At 48.6% G+C, this 24,603-nt stretch overlaps 1 protein-coding gene across 2 annotated transcripts in view; it reads left to right on the top strand.

Annotated features, from left to right (window-relative positions):
• The window catches only part of SYNE3 (spectrin repeat containing nuclear envelope family member 3), an 89,169-nt gene extending 81,881 nt beyond the window's left edge, over window positions 1–7,288 (top strand). For both annotated transcript variants that reach the window (XM_063089465.1, XM_063089464.1), the window contains exon 18: window positions 4,822–7,288. In XM_063089465.1, coding sequence (XP_062945535.1) covers window positions 4,822–5,028 — 207 coding nt within the window. In that variant the 3' untranslated portion in view covers window positions 5,029–7,288. The remainder of the gene's footprint in view (window positions 1–4,821) is intronic.
• Window positions 7,289–24,603: the final 17,315 nt, after the last annotated feature.

The raw sequence follows: 24,603 nt of genomic DNA, 5'->3' as shown, positions 1-24,603 counted from the left end.
CCAACTGCCTGCTAGATATCTACTTGGGGGTCCCACAGACCCCTCCTATGTGGCATATCTGAAGCTGATCTCAGTGTGTTTCCCATGCCCAACCAAACCCCACCCATCAGTGAAAAGCATCATGACCAACCACTTTCCCCAACTGGGTGCCTCTGGGTCATCCTAGACCCTCACTGACCTTGGTTCTTGTCCTAGGCTCAGAGCCTGTCATGGATGGATTTAAGACAAGGAAAGATGGGGGCTGGGAAGGGAGCCTTATGCGCATACATCTGCTCCTGAATGGGACACCATCCTTACATGAGTAATGACAAAATCACCCGTCACTTGACTATTACATCCAGAGGTACTTCCCACTGCTTAGCTAAACCACCTCCAGAAAGCCAGTCGGGTTATCTCATCGCCCCTCTCTACCTGGGGTTCTGGCAAAATACAGTTCTGTGGCCCGACCACACCATGCAGAGCCACCTCAGTGAGGAGATAAAATGAACCCAGCCCCACCCCTGCCATTGCTGTCCTGCCCATGGGTGGGAAGTTTCCAGAGCCTCCAGTTCTCATGCAGAGGGCATCTCGGGCTGTAATTCAGTGCCTCTGGCACCCAGAACCTAGTGAAGAAGACATCCAAGGCAGGCTTCACAGGGCCCACCTGGGAAACCATGGTCACCCCGAAGACTTCCTGGAGCAGATGGGGAAATACAGTGGGCCCCAGACCGTGCTCCCTCCTGGGACTCTTGAGCAAGCCCAGGGAGAGGAGGCCAGCCAGCATGTGCTCAGCGGCCATGAGAGGGACTGTCAGAGACTGAGCACATCACTTGGCGAGAGTTTAATGAGCCACATCGAGGCTGGCCCATCTTGCAATGTCTGAAAACATCTGGCCTCTGCCAGGCCTGTCCATCACCTTGAATTCTTGGTGCTGGACCAGAAGCATGTTTGTGATGGAGAAAGAGGCCCAGCCAGGTCCTGCGAAAGCCTCCGTGGTGGTGTGGCCTGACTTCCACACTCGGGGATCGGGTCAGAGTGGGACCAGCCTCGACAGATCCAGGCTGAAGGGTAGCAGAGGCCCAGGGTGACTTGTGTTGTGGTTTTAGTTGCTGTTTCTTGTGAGAAGTGCTCCATGGGATGGTGGAAAGAGCCTGGGATTTGGAGTGATGCTGGACAGTTGAGCCTCTCTGTGCGACCTTGAGATGGCTACTCTCCCGTGGCCTCAGTGTCTACCTGTGTAAAATGGACATAGGAATGTCTGTCTCAGAGAGCTTCTGGGTACCAGGGAAGGAGCAGATGGCCAGAGTGCAGGAAGGGAAGAAGACTTGTATTCATTATTTCATCCATTCAGCAAATATTTATTGAGCACTGCTGAGACTTTAGCAATGAACAGAACTGTTGTGGACCCCGTCTCCAAGTAGTTAAGGGTAACACAGACCTTAATCAATGATCCAAAGGGAAAGTATCGGGTGCCACAGAATGTGTAATGGGGGCTTTTTTGGTGTAGAGGCCAAGGAAAGTCTCCCCGAGGAAGTGACTTAAGCTGAGATTAGAATGATCAGCAGGAGCTCACCAGGTGGACTAGAGAAAGGAGGTGTATTCCAGACAGAAGGGATGGTCTGTGCAAAGGCCCTGTGGCAAGAAGACATGAGGGCCTTTGGGGAGGCAAGGATGGCAGTTAAGGAGGGCACTGATTTCCTCTCTGATGGAGCTGGGGAGGTTGATGGTGCCTGATCCCTGCATCCCTGGCAGAGGGAGAAGCTTGTGGGGCTTATAGGAGCTGCCCACCTGCCCCAGTACTCATCAGTTCGACGGGAAAGGACATGAGCCTTTACTGAGCACTTCCTGTGCTATTTAAGCATGGCATGCCTTGCCTCATTTATCTTCATAGCTTTGGCAGACAGGCATCATTCTCCCTATACCCCAACAGATGAAGGAACTGAGGCTCAGAGAGGCTAAGTGACCTGTCCTAGGTCACACATCTAGGAAGTGGTAGAGCCAGGCTTAGAACCCAGGACTCTGAATCTTTATTCCCCCCCACATCTCATTTCATCAGTGGCAGAAGATTAGTTTATGACATCTACTGCGATAAACTCATCTTGCCTGAATTCGTCAGAACTCTGGAGTCTCAGATTCATGGGAGACCTTAAAGGACTCTTGATGACAGCCTCTACTGAGCAATTAATTGCTCCACACAATATCTCCTGCTCCTCCCTACCACCACGTGCTCATCGACCCTCTGCCTTCATACCCTGAAGAATGGGAGCTTACCACTTCCTGAGGAAGCCCCTTGTATCTTTGGATAGTTCTAACTGAGTAAAACACAGATAGTACTTTCTGTGGGGAAACTGAGGCACAGAAAACCTCTTGGTACTGAGAGGAGCTGAGATTGTCAGTTTCCTTATTGGCTGCTTGGGAGATAGTTCATGCCCCTGTGTGTGTGTGTGTGTGTGTGTGTGTGTGTGTGTGTGTGTGTGTGTGTGTGTGTGTGTGTGTGTGTGTGTTCTAAGCATTTGAGAACCATGTTAAAATGCATCTTTTATTTTAAAGAGCATTTCAGAATTCAGGGCTCTCACGTGAAGATGTGAGCTCTAGGTGAAGCACCACTGGGCAGGCAGCAAGGGTCCTTTGAAGAAGACCACCCCTTGTCAACATTGCTAATGCAAATACAATGCAGTCCTTTAAGACGTTTTCCCCAGAAGATCACGGCCAAGGCCCAGCCCCAGCCCCTCACCTGAATAAGCAAAGTGTTTGCTCTGAGAATGGAGGAGCAGACAGAAAAGGGACACTTGTGAACAGACCCTCCATTTGGGAGGCTATTAATTACTGGTTTTAGTTGTGGTGTAAACCCAGGCTGGGGAGGGCCTACCATCCCCTCTCCCTGGATGGGTCGGAGATTTGAAATCAGGCAAAGTCACAATGAAACCTCCAAGAGTCAAGCTAGGCCTCCACAGGCGGGGGCAGCCCAACACGAGGCGAGTGGGCAGGCAGGGCCGGCCCAGCCCAGCAGCTATGGGCAGAGCCTCGTCCTGCGTGAACCCACGCCCGTTCACTGGGAAACAAATTATTACACCCCAGCCCCGCTCCTGAATCACTGCTGAAATGAATGCAGCCGAGAGTGCTTATCCGTGTGTGGATTATGAGCAGTCTGTTTTTACGAAATCAGTGCCTGAGGACTTTGGCAAGTGAAAACATTTGAGGCTGTTATCATCTGGAGGAGACAGTTGGAGCCAGAGAGGGGGTGAGATGACTCAGATACGAGAGGCAGAGACACAGACGTACTCAGCTGAGGAGCCCCAGGAATATCTATGTTTAGCGATGCTGCTTCTCGGTTTTGTTTTTTTTTCTTTTGGCCCCTGGCCAGTCCAGGGATCGAACCATGCTCTAACCAATTGAGCTCACCGGCCAGCCCTAGCAATGCTTCTTCATCACCACCACCTCTGTCACCACCAACATCACCACCGCCACCAATATCACCACCATTAACATCTCCACGATCATTACCACCATCGCCAGCATCATGATTACCATCACCACCACCATCAAGCATCCCTGCCATCACCACCATCACTGCTGTGATGGTCATTGTCACTGTCACCATCACTGGACTGTGGCTTTTAGTACCCAGAAGGGTAAACCTTTGTTCTTTGGGGAGCCAGCAGATATATCCTATAATAATAGTACTAGTGCTATTGTCACAGCACTAGTAACTAATAGTACTAATAGTTACTAATAGTGCTATAGTAATATTTATAGTAACTAATAGTACTGATAGTTACTAACAGTGCTAGTACTGTTATTACAAATAGTACTGGTAGTAAGAGCTGGTATATTTTTTAATTAAGGTATAAATATGCTTTGCTTTTAGTCCTCACCACAACCCAGTAAATGGGGATAGGTGTTTTATCCCTGTTTTGCAGAGAAGGAAACAGGCTCAGAGAGGTTGTTGACTTGCACAAGGTCACACAGCTAGTGAGTGACAAAGTCTAGATTGGAACCCAGTGCATGCAGTTCCTAAGAGCTGGGCCCCCCCCCCCCGCACCGTGAGGGCGTCCACGCTCCTGAGCCACCAGCTCTCAGGCCCGCATTCCTCAGCAGCTGGAACATCCATGAAGCCACAACCACCCCCACCAGTCCCTCTGGAATTTAGGAATTGTCCTTTGGCCACTTGCATGGGCACTGTAGCAGAGAAGTTCACTAGGCGTTTGAGCTTGTGAGACCGACCTTCAGGTGACACTGATGGTGACGCTGATGAGCATGAGGATGAAGAGGAAGCAGGAGAGGAGAAGGGACGGGGATGGGGCAGGGAGAGGAGGAGGAGATGAAGGACAAGAAGAGGAAAAAGTGACAATGGTGAACACGGTGGTGACGGTGACGACCGTGATGGTGTGCTGGTGGTGAGCACGATGGTTCAGATGCTGGTGATATTGCTGATGCACACTGTTAATGACAGCAGCTCTTGGGCACCTCCCGTGTGCCAGCTCTGTCGCGCCTAATCATCACAGCTCTGCCAGGTAGGCACCGTCATTCCCCCTATTTACAGAGGAGGAGGTAGAGGTGGGAGAGGCTGAGTGACCTCGGGGTTCACAGCCAACCCTCTTACCCACCAGACAAGCACTTACAGAGCAACTGCTGCGCCTGTAACTTCCTTTCCCTTCCTTTCCTTTCACGCCTTGCACGGTTTGAGAAAACCGCTGTCACCTTTGTGTCTGGCAAAGCTCACATCAACCCCATTTCACAGATGAGCAGACTGAGGGGTGCGCGGCCACACACTCAGCCCTGTGCTGCGGCTGCTCCTGCCACACCCCACGCCCGTTCACGCGTCCCCTGTTGCTCCCGCAGACGGACACTCGGCGGTGGCGAGGACCGCGCTCCCTGTCCCGGAAGGTGTGCTGCGTGGCGCTGCCCCTGCAGCTGCTCCTGCTGCTGCTGCTGCTGCTGCTGCTGCTGCTCCCAGTTGGGGAGGAGGAGCGTAGCTGCACCCTGGCCAACAACCTCGCCAGCTCCTTCACGCTCATGCTGCGCCACAACGGCCCCCCGCCCACCTAGCCCACTGGCGACAGGCAGGTGACTTTCTTCTCCAGCCTCATCAGTCCTGGGCTCCTCCTGAGGATGCCACCCCGGGAACTGGAAAGAAGGGCAGGCCAGAGACCGCCGAGCTGCATCGGTATAAATACTGTGTCAGTGTTCCCAGAACAAACTTACCTTTTATACAGTGTTGTCTTAGTCTATTTATACTAAATGCGTGCTATGTGTGATTAGGGGATGACGCGTAGACTTTTTATATGCTTTGTATGTAAATGCTCAGTATGTATAATTTCATATGTGATGTCTATTTGTAGTTGGGAAAATTCATGACAGTGTGCTTCTCCAGTGGGATTTTGTGGCATTTTTGCCTTGGTCTGCGGTCAGCCCTGGAGAGCAGGACCTTTTATGGCAACCACTCATCCAGAAGCCAACCCCCAAACCTAGACATTCGTGAAAAGACTTCTGAGCTGCCAGCATAGAGGAGCAGCACAGGCCCTCGCTTCAGAGCCCAACGACTCTTGCTTTACATGCCATGAGAATGGAAATGCTTGTCTAGTTTGAAAAACCACAAAGATTGGATGCTATGGACTAGAAGCAGAAATGACAATGAGCAGAGACAGGCACAGTGATAGCGGTGAAAAGTGACAAGTGACAGAACAATGACAAGGGAGGAAAAGAGCTACAAAGAGCAGACCCAGAACTAAAAAGCACAGCAGAATGGAGGCACAGTGTGCAGGAGACCTGAGGCCCCACCGCATGGTGGCCTCCAGCAGTACAAAGCCATGAGGAATGTCCATGGCAGTGACATTGAGCCTTCAGGAAGTGGTGGGATCGTGCTCTGTGTGTTTGTTCAGAGGAAAGGGAAGGAGAGGGACTTTATTTTTAAGATTCCCATGGAGAATGGTGAAACATGCTCTGGGTGCAGCACCCACCTGAAAGTGCCAGGAAAAGGGATGTGTCACCTCTGCTGCACTTGGACTGAGTTTTCCTCATCTGGAACTCAAGCTGAGGGGCAGAGAGGATGCACCTGCTACAGTAGGGGCCGGGTAGTGAGGGTTCAAGACAGAGGTGAGAGAATTGGCCTTGGAGCCTGGCCTGTCTAAAGGGTCCGAAGGACTTTAGAGGCAGGCAGGTCCACCAGGCCAAGAATGTCCTACATGCACCCCTACACAGGACTAGGACCCAGGCCACCCAAAACCAGCCCTCTCAGGCACCACCTGGAGAGGGACTGGGCTGACTCCATGTTGGACCTGAAGCCAGAAACATAGATTTTCCTTGCCAGGGAATTCTGGAATGGTCCCCAAGTGCTTTACAACTGGACCAAGTTTTCTCTAAATCAACACTAAATTTTCCCTTCTTAAAAAATACTTAGCGCCCACTCTTTACAAATGATTTTCTCTATTCAACCACAAATAAGAGACCCAGAGGGGATTTCCTCAGCCTTTATATCAGACTTTGGAATCGTAAAGTGTAATAGACGCCGAAAGGCTCTTTAACAAAGGGGAAACTGAGACCCTAGGAGGGTCCTGCCCCCAGCACCACTGCTCTCTCGCACGCCCTGACCCCTCCCTTCCTCGCCTCAGGCCCAGCCTCAGCACCGCTCTCACCACGGGGACCCGAGTCCCTAGTGACGAAGAATAGCTGGACATCATGAAGCAGGAAAACAGTGCTGCTGGGGAAGCTCTTGGCTCTGACTCAGAAAGCACACTTCTGTCCAGATATGTGGAAACCAAGCCACAGAGCTGTTCTCTGCAGGTGACTGCTTTACTGGAAAATCAGGGGCCGAGTGAACCAAGCCCTCAGGCCCAGGCAGCCAAGCCCTCGTGCCCGACGAGTTGTTTTGTCCAGCCCTAGAAGACCAGAGCTGTGGCAGGGGACTTTGAACGTTTCTGATTTCACCGGTGAGAAGGCTGAGGCCCAGAGAGGGGAAGTGACTTACCCAAGGCCACACAGCAAGAGACAGTGAGGCCAGAGCACAGTCAGCCACCCTGGCCCCCAGCCAGTCAGTGCCCTGCTCAATGCAGTATGATCCCCCCATATCAGCAACTTCAAAAAAAAAAAAAGAAAAAAGAAAAGGCTGTTCATGGTGAAAACTGCGTCACATGTACCACGTGTTGGGGAGGGAAACGCTGCAGTACGTGGCCTGCCGTGGGAATGTCTATGTATATTTTTTAAACTTTGATAATGATGCCATAAATTCCGCTTGTTTGCATAATTGTTTTTTTAAATAGAGAATCGATATTTTCATTACTTTCATATAAATACAGTTGTAATGATATAACAGCCCATTTACTGGTGCTTTCAAATGTAATCTCTTTCGCTTAAAGTGGGGGCAGACAATTATTATTTTTATGACTTCACTGTCTAGCCTCCTTAACAGCTACCCTCAAGAGTGCCATTTGAGAAAGGGTCGCAGTGATGTCCGTTGTTCCTCTGTCCCCTGCATGTGTGCATTGTTCCTCTGTCCCAGAGTGAAGGGGTCTTAGAGTTGCTGGTAAGAAATGTGATTGTCACGGCCCCGTGCAGGGGTGTGGATGTGTGTGTACATGTGGGGGCGGGGAAGGGAGGAGGAGAGCACGGTGGTAAAATCGATGCCAGGCGGGAAGGGCAGGGACGGACAGCAGCCGAGGCCAGGACATCCCAGGGTGCCGGGAGCTGGGGGAGGGCGGGGGACTCCTGAGCATGGGATGGAGATGTGCCTCGTCTGGTGCATGCAGGTGCCTGGCCCCCTGGCTGGTGCTTTGCAAGCCTGTTTTACTCAGTTCAGAACAACCTGTCCCCTGGGTTTGACATTACTTTACCCCGTGTTCGAGATGAGTAAACTGCGGCTTACAGACACAGACAGTCGCCCCTGCCAAGGTGGAATTTGAAGCCAGGTTTGTCTGACCCTGAAGCCCATGCTGGGAGGAGGGGACTTCAGGTCACTCCTGCCACTTGCAGGCTCCGCAGCCTGAGGATTGATGGAGTGAGCCAGCAGCACCCTGCCCTCTGCTCGGCTGGGGTGGGCCAGAGCTGGCCTCCGCATGCGTCCCAGAAGGGTCGCCACCAGCAGCACATTCACACGGGTCACCTTCCCGCTGCTCAGGGAAGCAGGACTTTCCACCCAGCTGGGGGATGAGCCCCTCTTTCATCCCACTGTGAGGTCTTTGCTCATGAATGTCACTCCGCATCCCCAGTGCCCAGCACAGGGTGGGAACTTGGCTGTGGTTTGCATGAAATACCCAGAAGTGAGTGTGTTTCTGACACCCAACCTCTGTCCTGGGTGCAGAGGACCTGGGTTCTGGATGACAGGACCCGGTCCCATCTTTGGGGCCTCGTTTGCCTCAGGCAGCTGGCTGAAGTTCCCAGCAAGTGCTGGGGCTCCAAAGATGCTTGTTCCTGGACAATGTAGGGAAGGAAGCTGGGGACCAAGAAGAATGACAGGCAGAGGTCAGATAAAGGCCTGAATGTGGACAGTTGTGCCGACTGTTTCCTGCTGGCCAGGTGGGTGCTGATGGCATTGGCTTGCCCTGCCTTGCAGGGGATGGCTCAGGCTGCCTGGCAGAGGCTCTGGAGATCTGCACTTGGAGCCGCTGGAAAGGACAGACAGAGGGGTGGGGCAGAGGGAGTCCAAGGCAATAGATGATGTCAGACCTAATGCCACTGAACTTGACACTAAAAAATGGTTAAGATGCTAAATTTTATGTTATTCATATTTTACTGCAATCTGAGAGAGAAGAAGAGAAAAAGAGGGGAGAGAATGTCAGGCTGTACCTTCGTAGTTTCCAGCTTTCATTCAAGGACAAGGACCAGTGGCAAAGCTTTCACTGACCAAAGGAACAGATGCCTTGAGTGTGTCTTTACATAGGGTTTTATTTCATCTAAACAGCAGCTCTTCGGTCTGAGGTTACATCCTTCCTACTTATTGCTCAGTGGCCTTTAGGAAAAGAGGGATGGGTAGGAGATGGCTATGTCTTCTTTCATGGTTTATATTCTGTTTCTGAGTTCTCATTGGATAAAATAAAAGTTGCCAACTCTCTGTTGGTTTTGCACCGATATAGTGGACTGAAGAACATGGAATCCTAAAGTCTGAGAACCCTGCTAAAGAAGGTCAGGAGGGGAGAAGAGCCTGAGGAATCTTTTGTTAGGATGCCCAGAGGGAGAGAGGGGGGAGAAATGGGAAGGGAGACAATGTGGACATTTGCAGCAGCTGGGCAGGGATAGGCTGGAGCCTGCCAGCGGTAGCCTTTCAAGAAAGAAGCAGATGCCCACTGGCCCTGTGTTCCCTCTGGCCACTTATGCACCCCAGCATCTGTGGCTTGTGCCCCCACTGGGTCAGTGAGCACAGGTACCCTCTGCCTCTTTTCACTTTAATCCAGTGCAACACACATTCTCTGAGTCCCCTCTCTGTGCCAGGCCTTGTGCTGAAAGATTCGGGGTAAATAAAGGCCTGTCCCTGCCCTCAGGGAGCTCACAGACCAGGTAAAAAGTTTGTGACATAGGAGATGCCGAGCCAGATTGGGACCACTGGCCTTGACATTGCCCATCTGCCCTCGCAGAGGTGGCAGACCCAGAAGCTGGAAGGGCTGCACAGAGGAGACATGGGAAGCTCAGGACAGGCTGCCTCTCAGGTGACCTTGGTGACTGTGAACCATGTTGGGCAGAGGAGATGGGTCAGGGAGGCCAGGGCACTGGGCAGGACAAGGAGAGGACCTGGATCTGGTAGAAGAGGAGGAAACAGACTGGCCAGGCCTCAGGAGGACTGGAAGGCAGCTGCTTGGGCTGTGCTGGGTCTCAGAGCCAAACAGATCTCAGAGGGCTCTGGAGGCCTGGTGGAGGGCTCTGGAGGCCTGGTGGGCGGCCCAGGGCTGAGGCTGTGGGTATGTGAGTCCTTAAACACTGCCTAGTTTATCACTGGTCCCGTTACTATCACAATCTAATGATTAGTCTGTAATCAGGATAAGATTTTGTGGTTGGAAATACCAAATTGAGAAATTCACTTTTCCCCCCTGGGGATTTTCTGGGTTGGTAGTGCACATTGCAGTGATCAATTTATCCACAAATTAGGATAATCTCTTGCCCTTTCCCACCTCCTGCCTGTGGTTACTCCCCAGAGCAGGGGAGTTGAGGGACCCCGAGGGAGGCTGTGCCGGTGGCTGTCGAGCCAACGTCCCTGTCTGCTCTGTGAATCCTGAGATGCCAGAAGCTTCCTTTGAAATCTGTTATCGGAGTGTCTCTCACTGGGGCAGCACAATGATCTCAAGTGAGTCTCTTGTGTCCCTGGCCCAGCTGGGATCATGCCCACTCCTCATAATGGGAGCTCAGCTAATCCAGCAGGGGCTCTCCCAGCTCCCTTCAACCCGGTCTGATTGTCACCAGTTGAGGTCAGTGTGGGAGGAGAGGTGTGGGCAACCACCGCCCTGACTGCACCCATGGCAGACATTGATGACTGATCGCCGAGTTTTCTCACTCTCCATCTCCAGCCTGAACAGACCTCACGGTCCTCAAAACCACTCCAGACAGCCACTACCCATCCATCACATCTGTCATGTGAGAAAAACCTATTTGACATCTTATACCTGACACCAGCCCCCTCAGAAAACTCTCCATTCTGACCTCCTTTTAAAAAAAAATTATATTAAAATTAGGATGTTCCCAATCAAAAATCACTTTTTCTTTGTCTACTACTTAAGTGAGACAAGCTAACCCCAGGAAGTAGGTAATGAAATGAGCTATGAGGCAGGATTTTTAGGCGAGGCAAAAGGGAGTATAAAATGTTAAATCCTCTGTTGAAGGAATATACCTGCGTTCTTCAGGCCATCGTATGTGGGACGGCTTTTGTAGACTATCTTGTTTCAAGTTTGTACCCATTTTACAGGTTAGGAATACCAAGGTCGCAGCAGCTCTTGTTTACCCAGTGTAGGGACAGCCCTTCCTCCTCTCTGTCCTGGCTGTGCCGACCCAGGGCTGAGCCTTTTAACATCTTTATTTCATTTGGTTCAGCCCCCCAAAATTCACATTTACTTTAATTTTTTCTTGACCATGAGGAGCTCCTGGGTGCAAATCCCGGAAAGACAGGATCTCTGAGATTTTCCAGGCCAGCTCCTCATTTTCTAGCAGACAACTGAGACCTCAAAAGGGAAAATGATTGGACACCCCTCAGGGGTCCCCCACCACCCAGCTGACGGGGCCTACAGGCTCCTCCAGTAGGGGGCCAGATTCAGAGGACGTAAAGCCAGCCGTCATTTCTCCCTCAGCTTCAACATACAAGAGAAAGGCCTCTGTCTGTCCCAGTATGAATAATGAAGAATTTGTTTTTAAAAGGGCATTGAAAACAAAAGCTCATGGTCTAAAGGCAAATCTTACAGCAGGGCATTCAGAGCCCTAAAGAACAGTCAGCAGGACTCAGCTTCTCCCAGCACCTGCCTTTTGGTTGTCATGGTAACATCATAGCTGCTCACAGCTGGGTGCTCGACCACCTTGTCAGAAGACAGGAGACAGCAATCACATGGGGGGAACTTAGTTTCCCCCAGGGATTCTGGGCTTCCTCTCTGGAATGCTTACTGCTGAGCTCAGCAACCAGGGACACCAGGCCAATCCATTCCCAGCACCTCTGCAGCCCCTCTTCCTGTTCTGGAAAAAGGGAGGGAAGGAAACATAAAAACAGGGTCTGCAATTCGGCCCTGACTCCTCCTAAAAGCCACGTGATGGAGTCATGATCTTCTGTTCAGATACTGAAACCATAGCCCTGGGAGGGTTAGCATCCTGTCTCAAAGCAATCAGCTAGTTGGTCAGTGGTACATTGGGTCTTGAACCCAGGGATGGCTGGCTCCAAGCCCAGTGGTCTTTCTGCCACTGCATGTAACTTTGCTTTGGCCCCTGCTACTTTTCTTTCCTTGGTAGGCTACAGGCTGCTGCTACTTAGGCAGCTGGGTAGTAAGTTGGCGGGCGACATTCCAGAGCAGGGACTGAAGGATTTTCTCCCTGTGTTCACTCCCGCCGGGGAATTGACTCCTGCCAGCTTTGGGCGCTGGCAAGGCCAGGATGGAGTGGCCGGGGATGGAGGCAGGGCTTCTGTCTGTTCCTCTGCCCGCTGGAAAAGCAGAGACGGGCCACCGCTTGCAGGGGCAAGCAGAGGACAGAGGCGGCTTTGTGAGGTCACTGCCCGCTGAGCAGCTCCAATTCCTTCCATGGGAGAAACAAAGAGCCAGTGGCTGTGCGTGTTCCAAAAGTTTTGTTGGGCAGGAGGAAGTGGACAGAGGAAGTTGTGTATGCACATGAGTATGGTGTATATGTGTGCAAATGTGGCCTGTATGTGTGCATGAGTGTGTGTGTGTGTGTGTGTGTGTGTGTGTGTGTGTGTGTACTATACACACATCTCCATGCAGAGGCACAGCTGGCAGCCCTTGCTTTCTGTCTCGGGCTTTAGGACATCAGAGACCCCCCAGAGTGATCTCTGGGGACTTAGGAGGACCATGCTGGGCCCAGGACATTTCCCTGAGATTCAGCATATTATGCCTCTTACGGGAGCCATTGGTTATCCTCTCTGACATTCTCCACACAAGGGGGAAACCCAATTGACCCCTTAGATCTTCATCTGGACATTTTCTCAGGCTGGCTTGGAAATGATGCCCCTTTTTTTTTCTCAGTAGAGCCAATAGCCAGTTTATGAAGGAGGGCTTAGTTCTACGGGTTCCAAATTTGCCCATTTCTCCCTCCCTTGCTCTTTCTCTCTCTCTCTCTCTCTCTCTCTCTGTGTGTGTGTGTGTGTGTGTGTGTGTGTGTGTGTGTGTGTGCGTGCATGTTAGGAAAAATGGCAAGTTTCCAATACCAGCTTTGGCGGAATGAGTGCTTTTTGCCTCCATTTCAAGTCTAAAGGACCAGGCCTCTCACTCCAAAGCGTCCCACCCCGATGGATTTGTGGGTTTCATTTGTCTTCCCTCCCCAGCCCCGCCTCCTGTCAGAAACCAACCTACAGGCATCAGCCAGATTCTCCCACTTGCTCTACCCTGAGCCAGGTCCACCCTGAAGACCTGCTTACACTACCTGACACTGACCAGTTGTTCATGTGGCTGGAAGGGTGTGGTTCCTGCGGTGTGAACCAGGCAATGATGTGAGGTGTGGGTCTGCGTGTGTGTGTGTACGTGTGTGCAGACGTTGTATAGTTTTTGGTGTCAAAGGCAAGCTAATTTCATTGTTAAAAATGTTCTGTTATGTAAACAGTGTTCAGAGGGACCATATCCACTCTTATCATATTATTTGCGATTGTAAAACATGCATTTGCAATAAATTAAGCTTTCTGGGAAGGCAAGCCATATCAGAGCCAAATGACTGTCTTGGAACATGTGTGTGTTATCTCAGTTCATATCAAGTCCAAAACCAACCGAGAACCTTCCCGGCTTTGTAGGAGGGACACGAGGATCCCTCTAGTTTCTTCTCAGTGCTATATTTTATAGTTATGTTGAAGTTTTCATCCCCTCCCTCTTGTTCAAGTTGGAAGTACCAATGTTCTAAAAGAGGAGATGACATTTTTGTTGTTTTATGTTTTTAAAAACATATCTGCTTTATGTTTGAAAATAAAAATCTCTATTTTGGTCTATGAAATATTCTGTGGTTTGGAAATTCTTTTTCTGGGAAGTAAAGGGTTTGTCTGAAGAGGTTATAAGGAGAAAGATGACATGGTTGAGGCCAGTTTATTCTTAAATTCTGACTTCCAGGCAGAATTAGTTCCTCATTTATGCAGAGGTTGAACTCAAGGCAATAATAGCAGCACTTAATCCAATAAGAACATCAACCTCACCTGGGAACATCTTCAGAAACATTCCCAGTATCTCCCCAGACCACCTCAGGTTGGGTCACAATCTTGGGTGGGGGGTGGGGAGGGGCAAGGCTGAGTGGATTTTGAAAAGTCGAAAATGCACTCTGTGTAGAGAGACAGAGCCCCAAATAGACCCATGCACCAGCAAGGTGAAACGAGGCCTTTTCAGCCACTCACGCCCGACTCCAGGGATCAAAGCCCCACAGTGACAGACTGCTTAACAAACAGCTCTTAGGTTTGGGAATCTGATTTCCCAGCCCATGGTGCAGTAGACACTGCAAACAAGAAGGGGACATGACTCTCAGATGCACAGGTAGGAAACGCCATCCCCACGTTTGTGGAGAGGTCTGGGAAGCCGGCTGGCGAACCCAGGACTCACAGCATGCTAACGAAGGCCCCTAACGAAGGCCCTGGCTTGCCCGAAGAGGAAAATTTATGTCCAGAATCTTCTGCTTACAGAAACACAGAAGTCTAAACTTCAGTTTAGATTATTTTCTATTAGAAGAATTTAAAATAAAAAGGGTTTGCCTCTTATATCCTTTATTACCCCAAATGAAAATTTTCTTAAAACCTGCCATTATTTTAATAATGCCTGTAACACTTTTCCCAGTTTTTCCCATATCTGCTATCTTAATAAATCCTCTCAGTCTTTGGAAGAAAACGGAAGGCCTCAGCTGAGAAGACTTGTGTCTGTCCTTCCTCACGCCTTATGAGGCTGGTAAGAGGAAAAGACAGTTTTAGTCTCCATGTGAATCTAAGTGGTGTCCAGAACCTTCTAGAGTCGGGATCCAGTTCAGTGGCGCATGCCCTGCAGTGAAACACCATTCAAACCAGTCTTTGGGTTTTGATTTAGTGAAGCAGTTCTGCAGAGGGAGAGCAAAAGATGGAAAAGTCTGTTCTATCAGGAGGGGAGGAGAGGTCCTCAGTTTCCCCGGGCCGGCCTGGTTAACGACAGGTGAAATGGTGAAGTCACGTAGTGAGCTGGACCAACAGCAGAGTCAATTTCTATGCCAGCCTGCAGCAAGACCGATGTTTGCTACAATGAATTTGCAATTGAAAGAAGTGATTTTATCCAGCATTTCTGGATCTGTTTTGTCTAAAGTCTTCGAGCAGTGCCCGATACCCTCACAGGAACCCTTGTGAACCTCACCACCCTCAAAAAGGAGGTACCTCACCTTCTGATTGGTTGCCCCCCAAACAAAGCATATCCTGTGAAGAAATACAGAATGTCGCCTGCTGGGTGGGATACTCTGCCCTTTAGGTCTATATGGAATTGATTATGGTGTTACTCTGTTTAGCTGATTTTAAGACGCTTTAATCTGTTTAATGTAAAGATATGTCGTGTATCCTTTAAATTAACTAAACGTAATGTACATGTTTATTTCTACAACAGAGGCATCAGACCTTGGGGCAGGAACTTAAGTGTTAAAATACTGTTTCAGTAAGAAAACTAGATTTAGCCTTCCTCATTTTAATTTAGCACCTCTTTGGAAACCCAACCCACTGTGAAAGTAACATTAAACATACACACTGTTTCTAAATCTTTAAGGAGCTCATTCATATTCCTGGCTGGATGATTCATTCATTTTTATGACTGTGATTTTTTTTACAACCAGGCATCCCATGGAAATAATTATCTTACCTCTGTTTTTATCTGTGGCTTCCAAACCCAACTGTGACAAGTTGAATTGGAGAAATTCATCATCGTCTCGTGGAACCCCCTTGGTGAAAATGTTATTCACCTACTTGGTCTTGTCAGCCTCTTCTGACACTGTCTTGCCACCACTCCTGCAGTGACCTTTCTCTATCCTGCTTCCCCCAATTATGCTTTCAGAGGAGCGACCTGACTTGCTCAAGGCTTCCACGGCTGGAATTTCGTATTGCAGTGGCACTCTGGCATGCATCCTGGTGCCTGCTCTTAGCTCCAACTTGATCTTCGCTGTGGCCTTCTGCTGCCAGTGTCTAACAGAGGGTTTCTCTACCAGTAAGATCAAGGGAAATTGCTCTAAATTGTTCTGAGACTTTGCGAGTTCTGAGAATTGCGAGTATGTGTTTCTCCTCCTCGAGCAAGTGCAAATAATAGAGTCCCTTTTCCTTTGGAATGAGGTGATGGAATAACAAAAAGAAAAATTTTAAAAAATAATGCTAGATGCAATGTGGTATTCTGGATTGCATCCTGGAATGGTAAAATGACATTATTAAAAATCTCGAGGAAAAAAAGTTGTAGATTCATGAATACTATTGTACTGGTGTTAATTTCTTGGTTTTGACAAACGTCTCATGGGTATGTAAGATGTTAACATTAGAGGAGACTGGGTGAAGAGTAATGGGAACTTTGTGCTGTATTTTTTAACTTTACTAACATTATTTCAAATTCAAATTTTATTTTTTTAAATATGGTTTTGTATGGCCTTGGAAACATATGAGGGTTCTCTTTAGCTCTTAGCTTGCTCCCTTAAAAATGGTGGCGAATCTGTTCCAGGAACAGGCCTGGAGTCAGACTCATTAGTGTTTGGCTCTGAGCAATGCTCATCCACAAGGCATTTGACCTTGGGAAAGTTCTTCCATATTCCTGAGTAGTTACCTCAAGGGGATGTGGTTGTGAGGGTTAAGTGAGACAGTGTGTGCAAAAAGCTTGCACAGTGCTGGGCACGTAGTGAATGCTCAGTGACTGGGAGCTATTTATTCAGCCCCATCTGCCTTCCTGTCCGTGCTAGGCAGGTTCTGAAGAACTGTCTTCCCTTAACCATCTGAGCTTGGAGTTCTCTAGTATGCTTACTTTGACCCCAAAGTACTTCCCTGGAACTACTGCCAGGAGTGTGGGGTCTCCCTTGTGGACCTATAAGTGTAATGGGGAGACTTCTTAAGAGGAGATTCTAGAATCAGTCAGGGTTCAGTTGCAGACAACGGAATCCACTCTACCTAGTTTAAGGAGAAAAGTATTCACCATGGAGTGTTAGTTGGCTCACAGCACTGTGAAAGGAGTAGACTCTGACCTGAGATTTCAGGAAGAGCTTCAGCCCCAGGACCATGCTACCTTTTCCATGACAGAGAAAGCTGCTGCCACAATAGGAAACCACTGCCGCCATTGACTAATGGGTCTCCTTGTCCAGCAGCAAACGTACACCCAACGTCAGGCTGTCTCCTCATGTACTTCCCTTTTGATGTGGATTAAATTGTGTACCCCAAATTTTATGTATTAGAGCCTTAGTTTCCACTGTAACTGTTGAGGGTGGGAAATCTTATTATAGTAATTGAAAGGTGGGGCCTTGAAGAGATAGTTATATTCTGAGGACCATGCCCTAATGAATGGATTAATAGTGGTGGTCATGGGTATGGTTCTGAGGGCTTTAAAAAGAGAGCACATAAGAGTCTCTCTCTCTCTCTCTCTGCTCCGCCATTTTCTGCCATGTGAGACCCCTGCATTGCTGTAAAGCCCCCACCAAAGAAGACTTTCATCAGATGTGTTCCCTGGACTTTGGACCTCCCGGCTTCGGAAACTATAAGCAATAAATTTCATTTTCTTACCAATTACCCAGTTCCAGTTATTTTGTTATAAGCAACAAAAATGGACTAATACAGAAAATTGATACCAAGAGTGGGGTGTTGCTTACAACAAATACTTGAAAATGTGGAAGTGGCTTTAGAAAGGGTGTTGAAGAGAGGCTGGAAGAATTTGGAGGAACAGGCTGAGAAAATCCTAGATGCTGATGAGGAAGGTTTGGAATGTCTTAGAGACTGATTAAGTGGTGGTGACCAGAATGCTGATAGAAATATGGACAGTAAAGACCATTCTAAGAAGGTCTCAGATAGAAATAAGGAGTTTATTGGAAACTAGGGCAAAGATCACACTTGCTATGAACTTGCAAGGAACTTGGCTGCATTCCGTTTATGCCCAAAAGTTTTATGGAATGTGGAACTTCAAGGTACTGACCCAGGGTATCTGGCGGAAGAAATTTCTAAGCAGCAAAGCATTCAGAAAGTCACATGGCTGCTTGCAACAGCCTATACTGAGTTATAGGCAGAACACAAAGGTAGAATTTATAATTCAAAAGAAAGCAGAGGGCAAAAAACTGGAAAACTTTCCACCTGGCCATGTGGTAGAGAAACAGAGAGCATTTTCAGGAGAAAAATGCAATGGTGCAGCCCAGCAACAGTTTGCTAAGGAGATTAATATAGAAGAGGGATTATGAAGAAAAGAGGGAAAAGACCATGAAGACATTTCAGAGGCTTCCTCTTCCATCATAGGCCCATAGGACTAGGGAGACAGAATGGTCTTGGGGAACAGTCCTGAGGCGCCCTCCATTGGCCCACTGCCCATGGCCACCTTGGAAAGCTGCTTCCAGCACCAGCACCCCAATTGCTTGAGCTACTTTAGCTGTGGCTTAATCGGCCCCAGGTGTGGCTGGACCTGCAGCATTAGATGATACCAGCTGGAAGCCTTGGCGACATCCACATGGTGTGAGGACTTCAGGCTCACAGAATGCCAGAGCTGTGAAGTTGGGAGCCTCCATCCTTATTTCAAAGGATGTATGAAAAAGTCTGGAGGCCCGGGAAGAGACCTGTCACAGGGGTGGATTCACCGCATAGAGCCTTTGCTAGAGCAATGCCAATTTCCTCAACGTGGGGTTGTAGCAGAGTTGTAGCAGAGAAACCCCACCAAGGGGTTAGTGTAGCTGAGGGAGTGGGACCATCATGGAGACCCCACATTTGTGGAGCTACCAGCATGCAATGCCAGCCTGTGAGAGCGGAAGCATGACCTCAAACCAGGAAGGCCATAGAAACGGAGTTGCCTGAGGACTTGGGGACCCAACCCCCGCACCAGCCTGCCGAGGACATCGAACATGGAGTCAAGATACATGACTCGCCAGCTGTGAGATTTAATGCCTGCCCTGCGGGTTTTCAGACTTGTTTAGGACTTCTTTTTTTTTTTTTTTTTTTTTTTTTTTTTTGTCCTTTTCATGACCGGCACTCAGCCAGTGAGTGCACCGGCCAGTTCTATATAGGATCCGAACCCGCGGCGGGAGCGTCGCAGCGCTCCCAGCGCCGCACTCTACCAAGTGCGCCACGGGCTCGGCCCTTGTTTAGGACTTCTTACCCCTTTCTTTTGGCCTATTTCTCTCTTTTGGAATGGGAATATGTACCCTATGCTTGGGTCACCACTGTATCGTGGAAGTAGATAACTTGTTTTGACTCCACAGATGGGACTTTGAACTTTGGACTTTTCAGTTGAAACAAGTTCAGATTTTGAGAATGGAATGAATGTATTTACCTATGAGAAGGACATAAACTTCGGGGGCCAGGGGTGGAATGATATGGATTGAATTATGTCCTCTAAGTTTTATGTATTAGAAGCTTGATCTCCATGGTAATTGTTGAGGGTGGGAAATCCTATTATAGTCATTGAAAGGTGGAGCTTGAAGAGGTGATTAGATTCTGAGAATCATGCCCTAATGAATGGATTAATGATGGTCATGGTCATGGCTCTGAGGGCTTTAAAAGGAGAGCATGTGGAGTCTCTCTCTCTCTCTCTGCTTCTGCCATCTTACAGTGTGATACCCTGTGTCACAGAAGCCACCACCAAGGAAGACCTTCACCAGATGTGTTCCCTGGAGTTTAGACTTTCCAGCCTCAGAAACTGTAAGGAATAAATATCATTTTCTTACAAATTACCCAGTTCCAGGTATCTTGTTACAAGCAACAGAAATGGACTAATACATCTTGCATGGTGAGTATCATGAAGGAGAATCTGAGTTGGAAAAACCTGGTCACATCCAGAACTTGGCAGCAAATGAGTCAGGGAAATGTCATTTTTGCTTTCCTCTTTCTGCATAATGGGAAAGCATCTTGCAAAGAGTTTATGGATGAAGAATGAGCAAATCCATGGTATCCCCCACAGTCCACACTTCTGAATATTTTATATCCATGCACACCTCCCTTTCCATATCTAAACTTCCAAACAAAAACAGCAGCAGAAACAGGAAGCTCCCTCCAATGCACCTGCCCCATATACAAACGAGTGTTTAGCGAAATGTCTCATTAGGCAATATATTCATTTCTATACTCTGTTAATTTTCCTCTGGCTCATTCACAATCTTAACTTGATGTCCTGAAGCCTATGAACTACATTATGAAGTTAACTGTCACCATCCCTGCCTCCATGCCCCTTTGTTCATGATCAAGCCCTGGGTAGCTGGAGAAAGAGGCTGATAACGTCCACAGGTTGGACTGTCTTGTCCACCTGATTATCAAGAGCCCTGTCTACACAGATGGACTGTTGGTGAGCGTTCAAAGAACACACACATATCCTTACACCCAAGATCCATGCTGAAAGGGCTACCCACCTGTTTCTCCCTCAAACCTCCTTGTTAATAATCGCCGATTTTATTCTTTCCAAGCCCTTGACCATCCATAAGCAAAGAATATTACTGGGTTCCTACTATGTTAGGAATAAATAAAACGGTGAACAAAACACAAACCCCAAACCCTGCCTTCCTGGAGCTTTCTAGCACTGGCTACTGCCCACTAAGCCATGTAGATCTGTACTCTCAGCCATTTCTCCTTCCAGGCATAATGGACTAGCACAGGGCAGTTCACAGTCTGCCCCCTGGGGGGACTTCCCTTCCCCACTGTCTTTCATCTCCAGCCTTCAGAGGAGCTATAATATCCTGCGGCACTATACTACTGGCTGGTTCCATCTTATCATGCAAGGCCACATGTAAACTTGGCTCAAATTCTTTATTCCTAAGACAACTGGTCATGGGGGACTCCAGGTAAAGCTATAGGGGATGGGCTGAAGCTGAGGGTCTGTGTAGCAGAAGTAGGGGACTTGGGGGTGTGGACCACTGCTATGGTCTGAATGTTTGTGTCCCCCAACCCCAACACCAAATTCATATGCTGAAATCCTAACCCCCAAAGTGATGGATGGTATTAGGCAGCAGGGTCTTTGGAGGTGTTTAGGTTGTGAGGCTGGAGCCCCCAGGAATGGAATTAGCACCCTCATTAAAGAGACCCAGTTAGCCCCCTCACCCCTTCCATTGTTTGAGGACATAGAGAGGAGGCACCATCTATGAATGAGGAAATGTGCCCTCACCAGTCATAGAATCTGCTGGCAGCACCTTGATCTTGGATGTCCCAGCCTCCAGAACTGTGAGAAATAAATTTCTGTTGTTTATAAGCCATCCAGTCTATGGTATTCTGCTATAGCAGCCCAAACAAGCTAAGACACCCCTACACATGCCACTAACAGGGTGACCAAATGAGACAGTGGTCAAGGATTTCAGGCCTGGGCTCTCATCCAGCAAGTGGACCATGGCATTGGATCAGACAGTGGGGGAAGGGAATGGGGTCCCACTCAAAGAAGGACTGGACAAGCTGCTGGTGAGGTCCTTCTGGCTGACGTGGCTCCAGCTGACGTGGATGGGGCCCCCATGAGCAATGGCCTTGCCAAGTGTTTCTCTCCACTAACTCACCTTGGCACCTCCTGGGGAGAATACTCTCCCTCTGGCCACACTCTGTAGTGGATCTTCACCCACCTGAGACTCCGATGTCGCCCGAGGCTGCTTTGTGACAGCACTTCCACCCTTCCCATGGAACACCTACTACTCAGTCTTTATTAGCTCCTGTTCCGCTCTCTTTCTGCGGCTTTGACCTTCCTGGGCTGGCTTCTGTTTTGGGTTCTGTAAATTGAGATTCGTCTGCTTGTTTGTTTCTTTTTAAAAATTATTTTTAATATGTTTTTTTATTTTATCATTACATTGCACAACGTAAACATTTTTTTGTGGTCCTTTGCCAATTTCTCCCTAATCCCCACCCCCCACCCCCTTCCCCTTCCCCTCACCCAGCCCCCTCCCCCACCCTTCTCCCCTCCTCTACCCCTCCCCTTCCCCCTCCCCTCCCCACCCCCTTCCCTTTCCCCTCCCCCTCCCCTTCCCCTCTCCCCTCCGCGCTTCCCACCCCTGGTGTCCTCAGTTTCCTTCTCTCCTTCTGGGAGTTTAAGGAATTATTGCGATTGCTGTGTCTTTCTTTCTTTCTAGCTCAGCTCCCACTTATGAGTGAGGACACGTGCTATTCGTCTTTCTGTGCCTGGCTTATTTCACTTGACATGATTTTCTCTTGTTTGCTTCTATGCTCGCATCCTCCAGGACAAGGGCAGACAGGCAGGCCCAATCCAGCTGCTACCCATTTTTGAACAGCTCAAGAAAATAAGAGTGATTTTTAAATTTTTAAATGGTTACATGTTAAATGATTATATAAGTACCTACAAATATCTTCATTTGTGTCTATTGTCCTACAAAGGTCTAAAATGTTTATTATTTGATCCTTCGCAGAAACGTTTGTCAGCCCCTGCTCGAGGGCATTCCTTGCACGACTTCCCACCTGCTTACTCCATGTAAACAAGCTGTTCACCCCTGAATAACAGCAAGGTCCATCCACATGACCAGCTCCTCAGCAGGCTGGCCTGACCTCCTTGAAGGGGACCAGGGGGAAAGTACATTGGATTGGGAGTCAGAAGAAATCAGTTCCAGTTCCAGCGTTGGTCACCAACTTGCTGTGTGACTTTTGGTAAGTCACATCCCTTCTCTGCTCCTCAGATCCCTCTCTGTCAAACAGGGAGTTTGGACGTGAATCATCTTGGAGCTCTCACACAGCAGTGTCATCCCTCCTCAAACCATTGTCCAACATAACCATGAGCAAGGAGACCTTGGAGAGAACAAGACACCAGGCTGTTCCCAGAAACCCAAGGATTGAGCCAGGATTAGTGGATGCCAGGGCATGGATGATGAGCTATGCAGGCACATGCACACGCTGACACAGAACACGTACTATACACCGTAGACACACACGCACATACATCAACACCTGCATGCATGCACACATACATCAAACATGCACCACACACAGAGACACAGACATACACCAAAGACACATGCACACACTTGCACACGTACATTGCACACGCCTGTGTACATACACACGTATGCCACACACACATGAAATGCACCACACACAGAGGCACACTCACAAAACCACACACACAGACATAATTACCCATCAAACACACACCCAGAGACACATACAGACACACATCATAGACACATGCATATGCTTGCACAGGTACATCACACGCACCAGCACGTATGCATGCACATACCCCCCTGCATGCACACATACACCACCCATACACACTACACATCACACACAACAAATAGACAACACAGAGACACATACAGACATTTACCACACAGAAAGACCATGCATGCAAACCACAGCCACAGACACACAGAGACCCACATCCACACACACACACAGCTCTCTCAGTAGAGCCGTGTGACTGTGTTCCATGGGTCATTGGATTGAGAGCCCCACCAGACCTCTGGGGGCACATCCCTGGGGAATCCCTCTTCGACTCACGGTCTGATTAAGTCAGCTCTTCAGAAACCGGAAAATTAAATTTGGGGCCATTTCTCTGTTCCGGATATTGTACATAATTTGAGGATTACTCTGGGCAAGGAAAAGAGAATGGACTCTTTTCTTTTTTTAAAACTGGGTTTGAAAAGGAAAACACTGTTGTGCAGGCTAACGAGGATTTGATGGGCAAGGTCAGGAGAAGGAGGCGTTTGGAGCACCAGGGCCAGCTTCGAGCATGCAACAGGCCCTGCTTTTAGGGGTCATGCAGGGGATTGGTGATGTGGGGGCTATAAAGAAAAAGATTGCATTTAATTAAAGAAACATCTTCTTACAATCATGTTTTTGCTGAAAGGCATGATTGACCCTGACCAAAGGCCCAGGAGGCCAAACACAAAATGTGTAGTCTGTGGTTGCCAGAATCTCCCCCACAAGCTACGTTTTAACATGTGTCTAAATCTGAATTTGTCCTGGAGTTGGGGAAAGTCAGGGAGGGAGCTCTTTACTTTATGGGTAATGAAAACCAGGCTTAATAAAGTGATAAGGCACCATTTGCAGTTTGCTGGGTACTTCTGCCCAAGTTCATTGGATTCTTATCATAGATGTCGAAGATTTGATTGTGTCTATTTTACTGAAGAGGCAAACAAGGCTGAGAGAAGTGGAAAGGCTACCCCAACATCACAGCCAGAAAATGGCCTGATAGCCCTCTAACCCTGCTCTCCTGTGATCTCTTACGAGACCAAGACCCTGCAACACAGCAACAAAGCAATCCCACTCTTTGTGTCTCTTTAATCTGTAACTCCAAGACGATTAGGTGCAGACCTGATATTGGGTGCTGCTAAGAGCACTGTGTTAAGAAGGATTCCAAGGTGGTGATCAAGGGAAGAGCGGCATGATCTCTGGGCGATGTCTCCTGTGGCAGGGGTGGGAGTTACTAGCCTTAGTTACTTTATCTATAACAGTAAGAGAATCACCGTCAGTCTGGGTCCATAAACTCACATGTGTGCAGAACCCAGACAGGAAACGCATATGAGCAGACTGGACCAAGCATAAAAAATACCATGAAGAAAAATACCATTGGGGCTCTGTCCAATCATTGCCATGTGGGTTACTGAGTTGACAGTTTCTCAGTCATTCAATATTTCAGATTTTAATGTTTAAAAAAAGACATTTTAAAGTGGCAACTAATTTGAATACTTAAAACACCTGTGCAAAGTGTGTGTGTGTGTGTGTGTGTGTGTGTGTGTGTGTGTGTGTGTCTTCAGGCTGGATGTGGCCCACAGGCCATTGCTTTGCAAGTACTGGTCTAAATAATCCCCAAGATTCCTTTCAGTTCAAAAATTCTAAAATTCTGTGTGCGATGCAGATCCTCAGGCCATGTGCACTTGAAG

This window comes from Cynocephalus volans, chromosome 3 (genome assembly GCF_027409185.1).
Source record: "Cynocephalus volans isolate mCynVol1 chromosome 3, mCynVol1.pri, whole genome shotgun sequence".
NCBI lineage: Eukaryota > Metazoa > Chordata > Mammalia > Dermoptera > Cynocephalidae > Cynocephalus > Cynocephalus volans.
The sequence above is the reverse complement of the archived record's forward strand: the minus strand, read 5'-3'. Positions and strand labels throughout refer to the sequence as shown.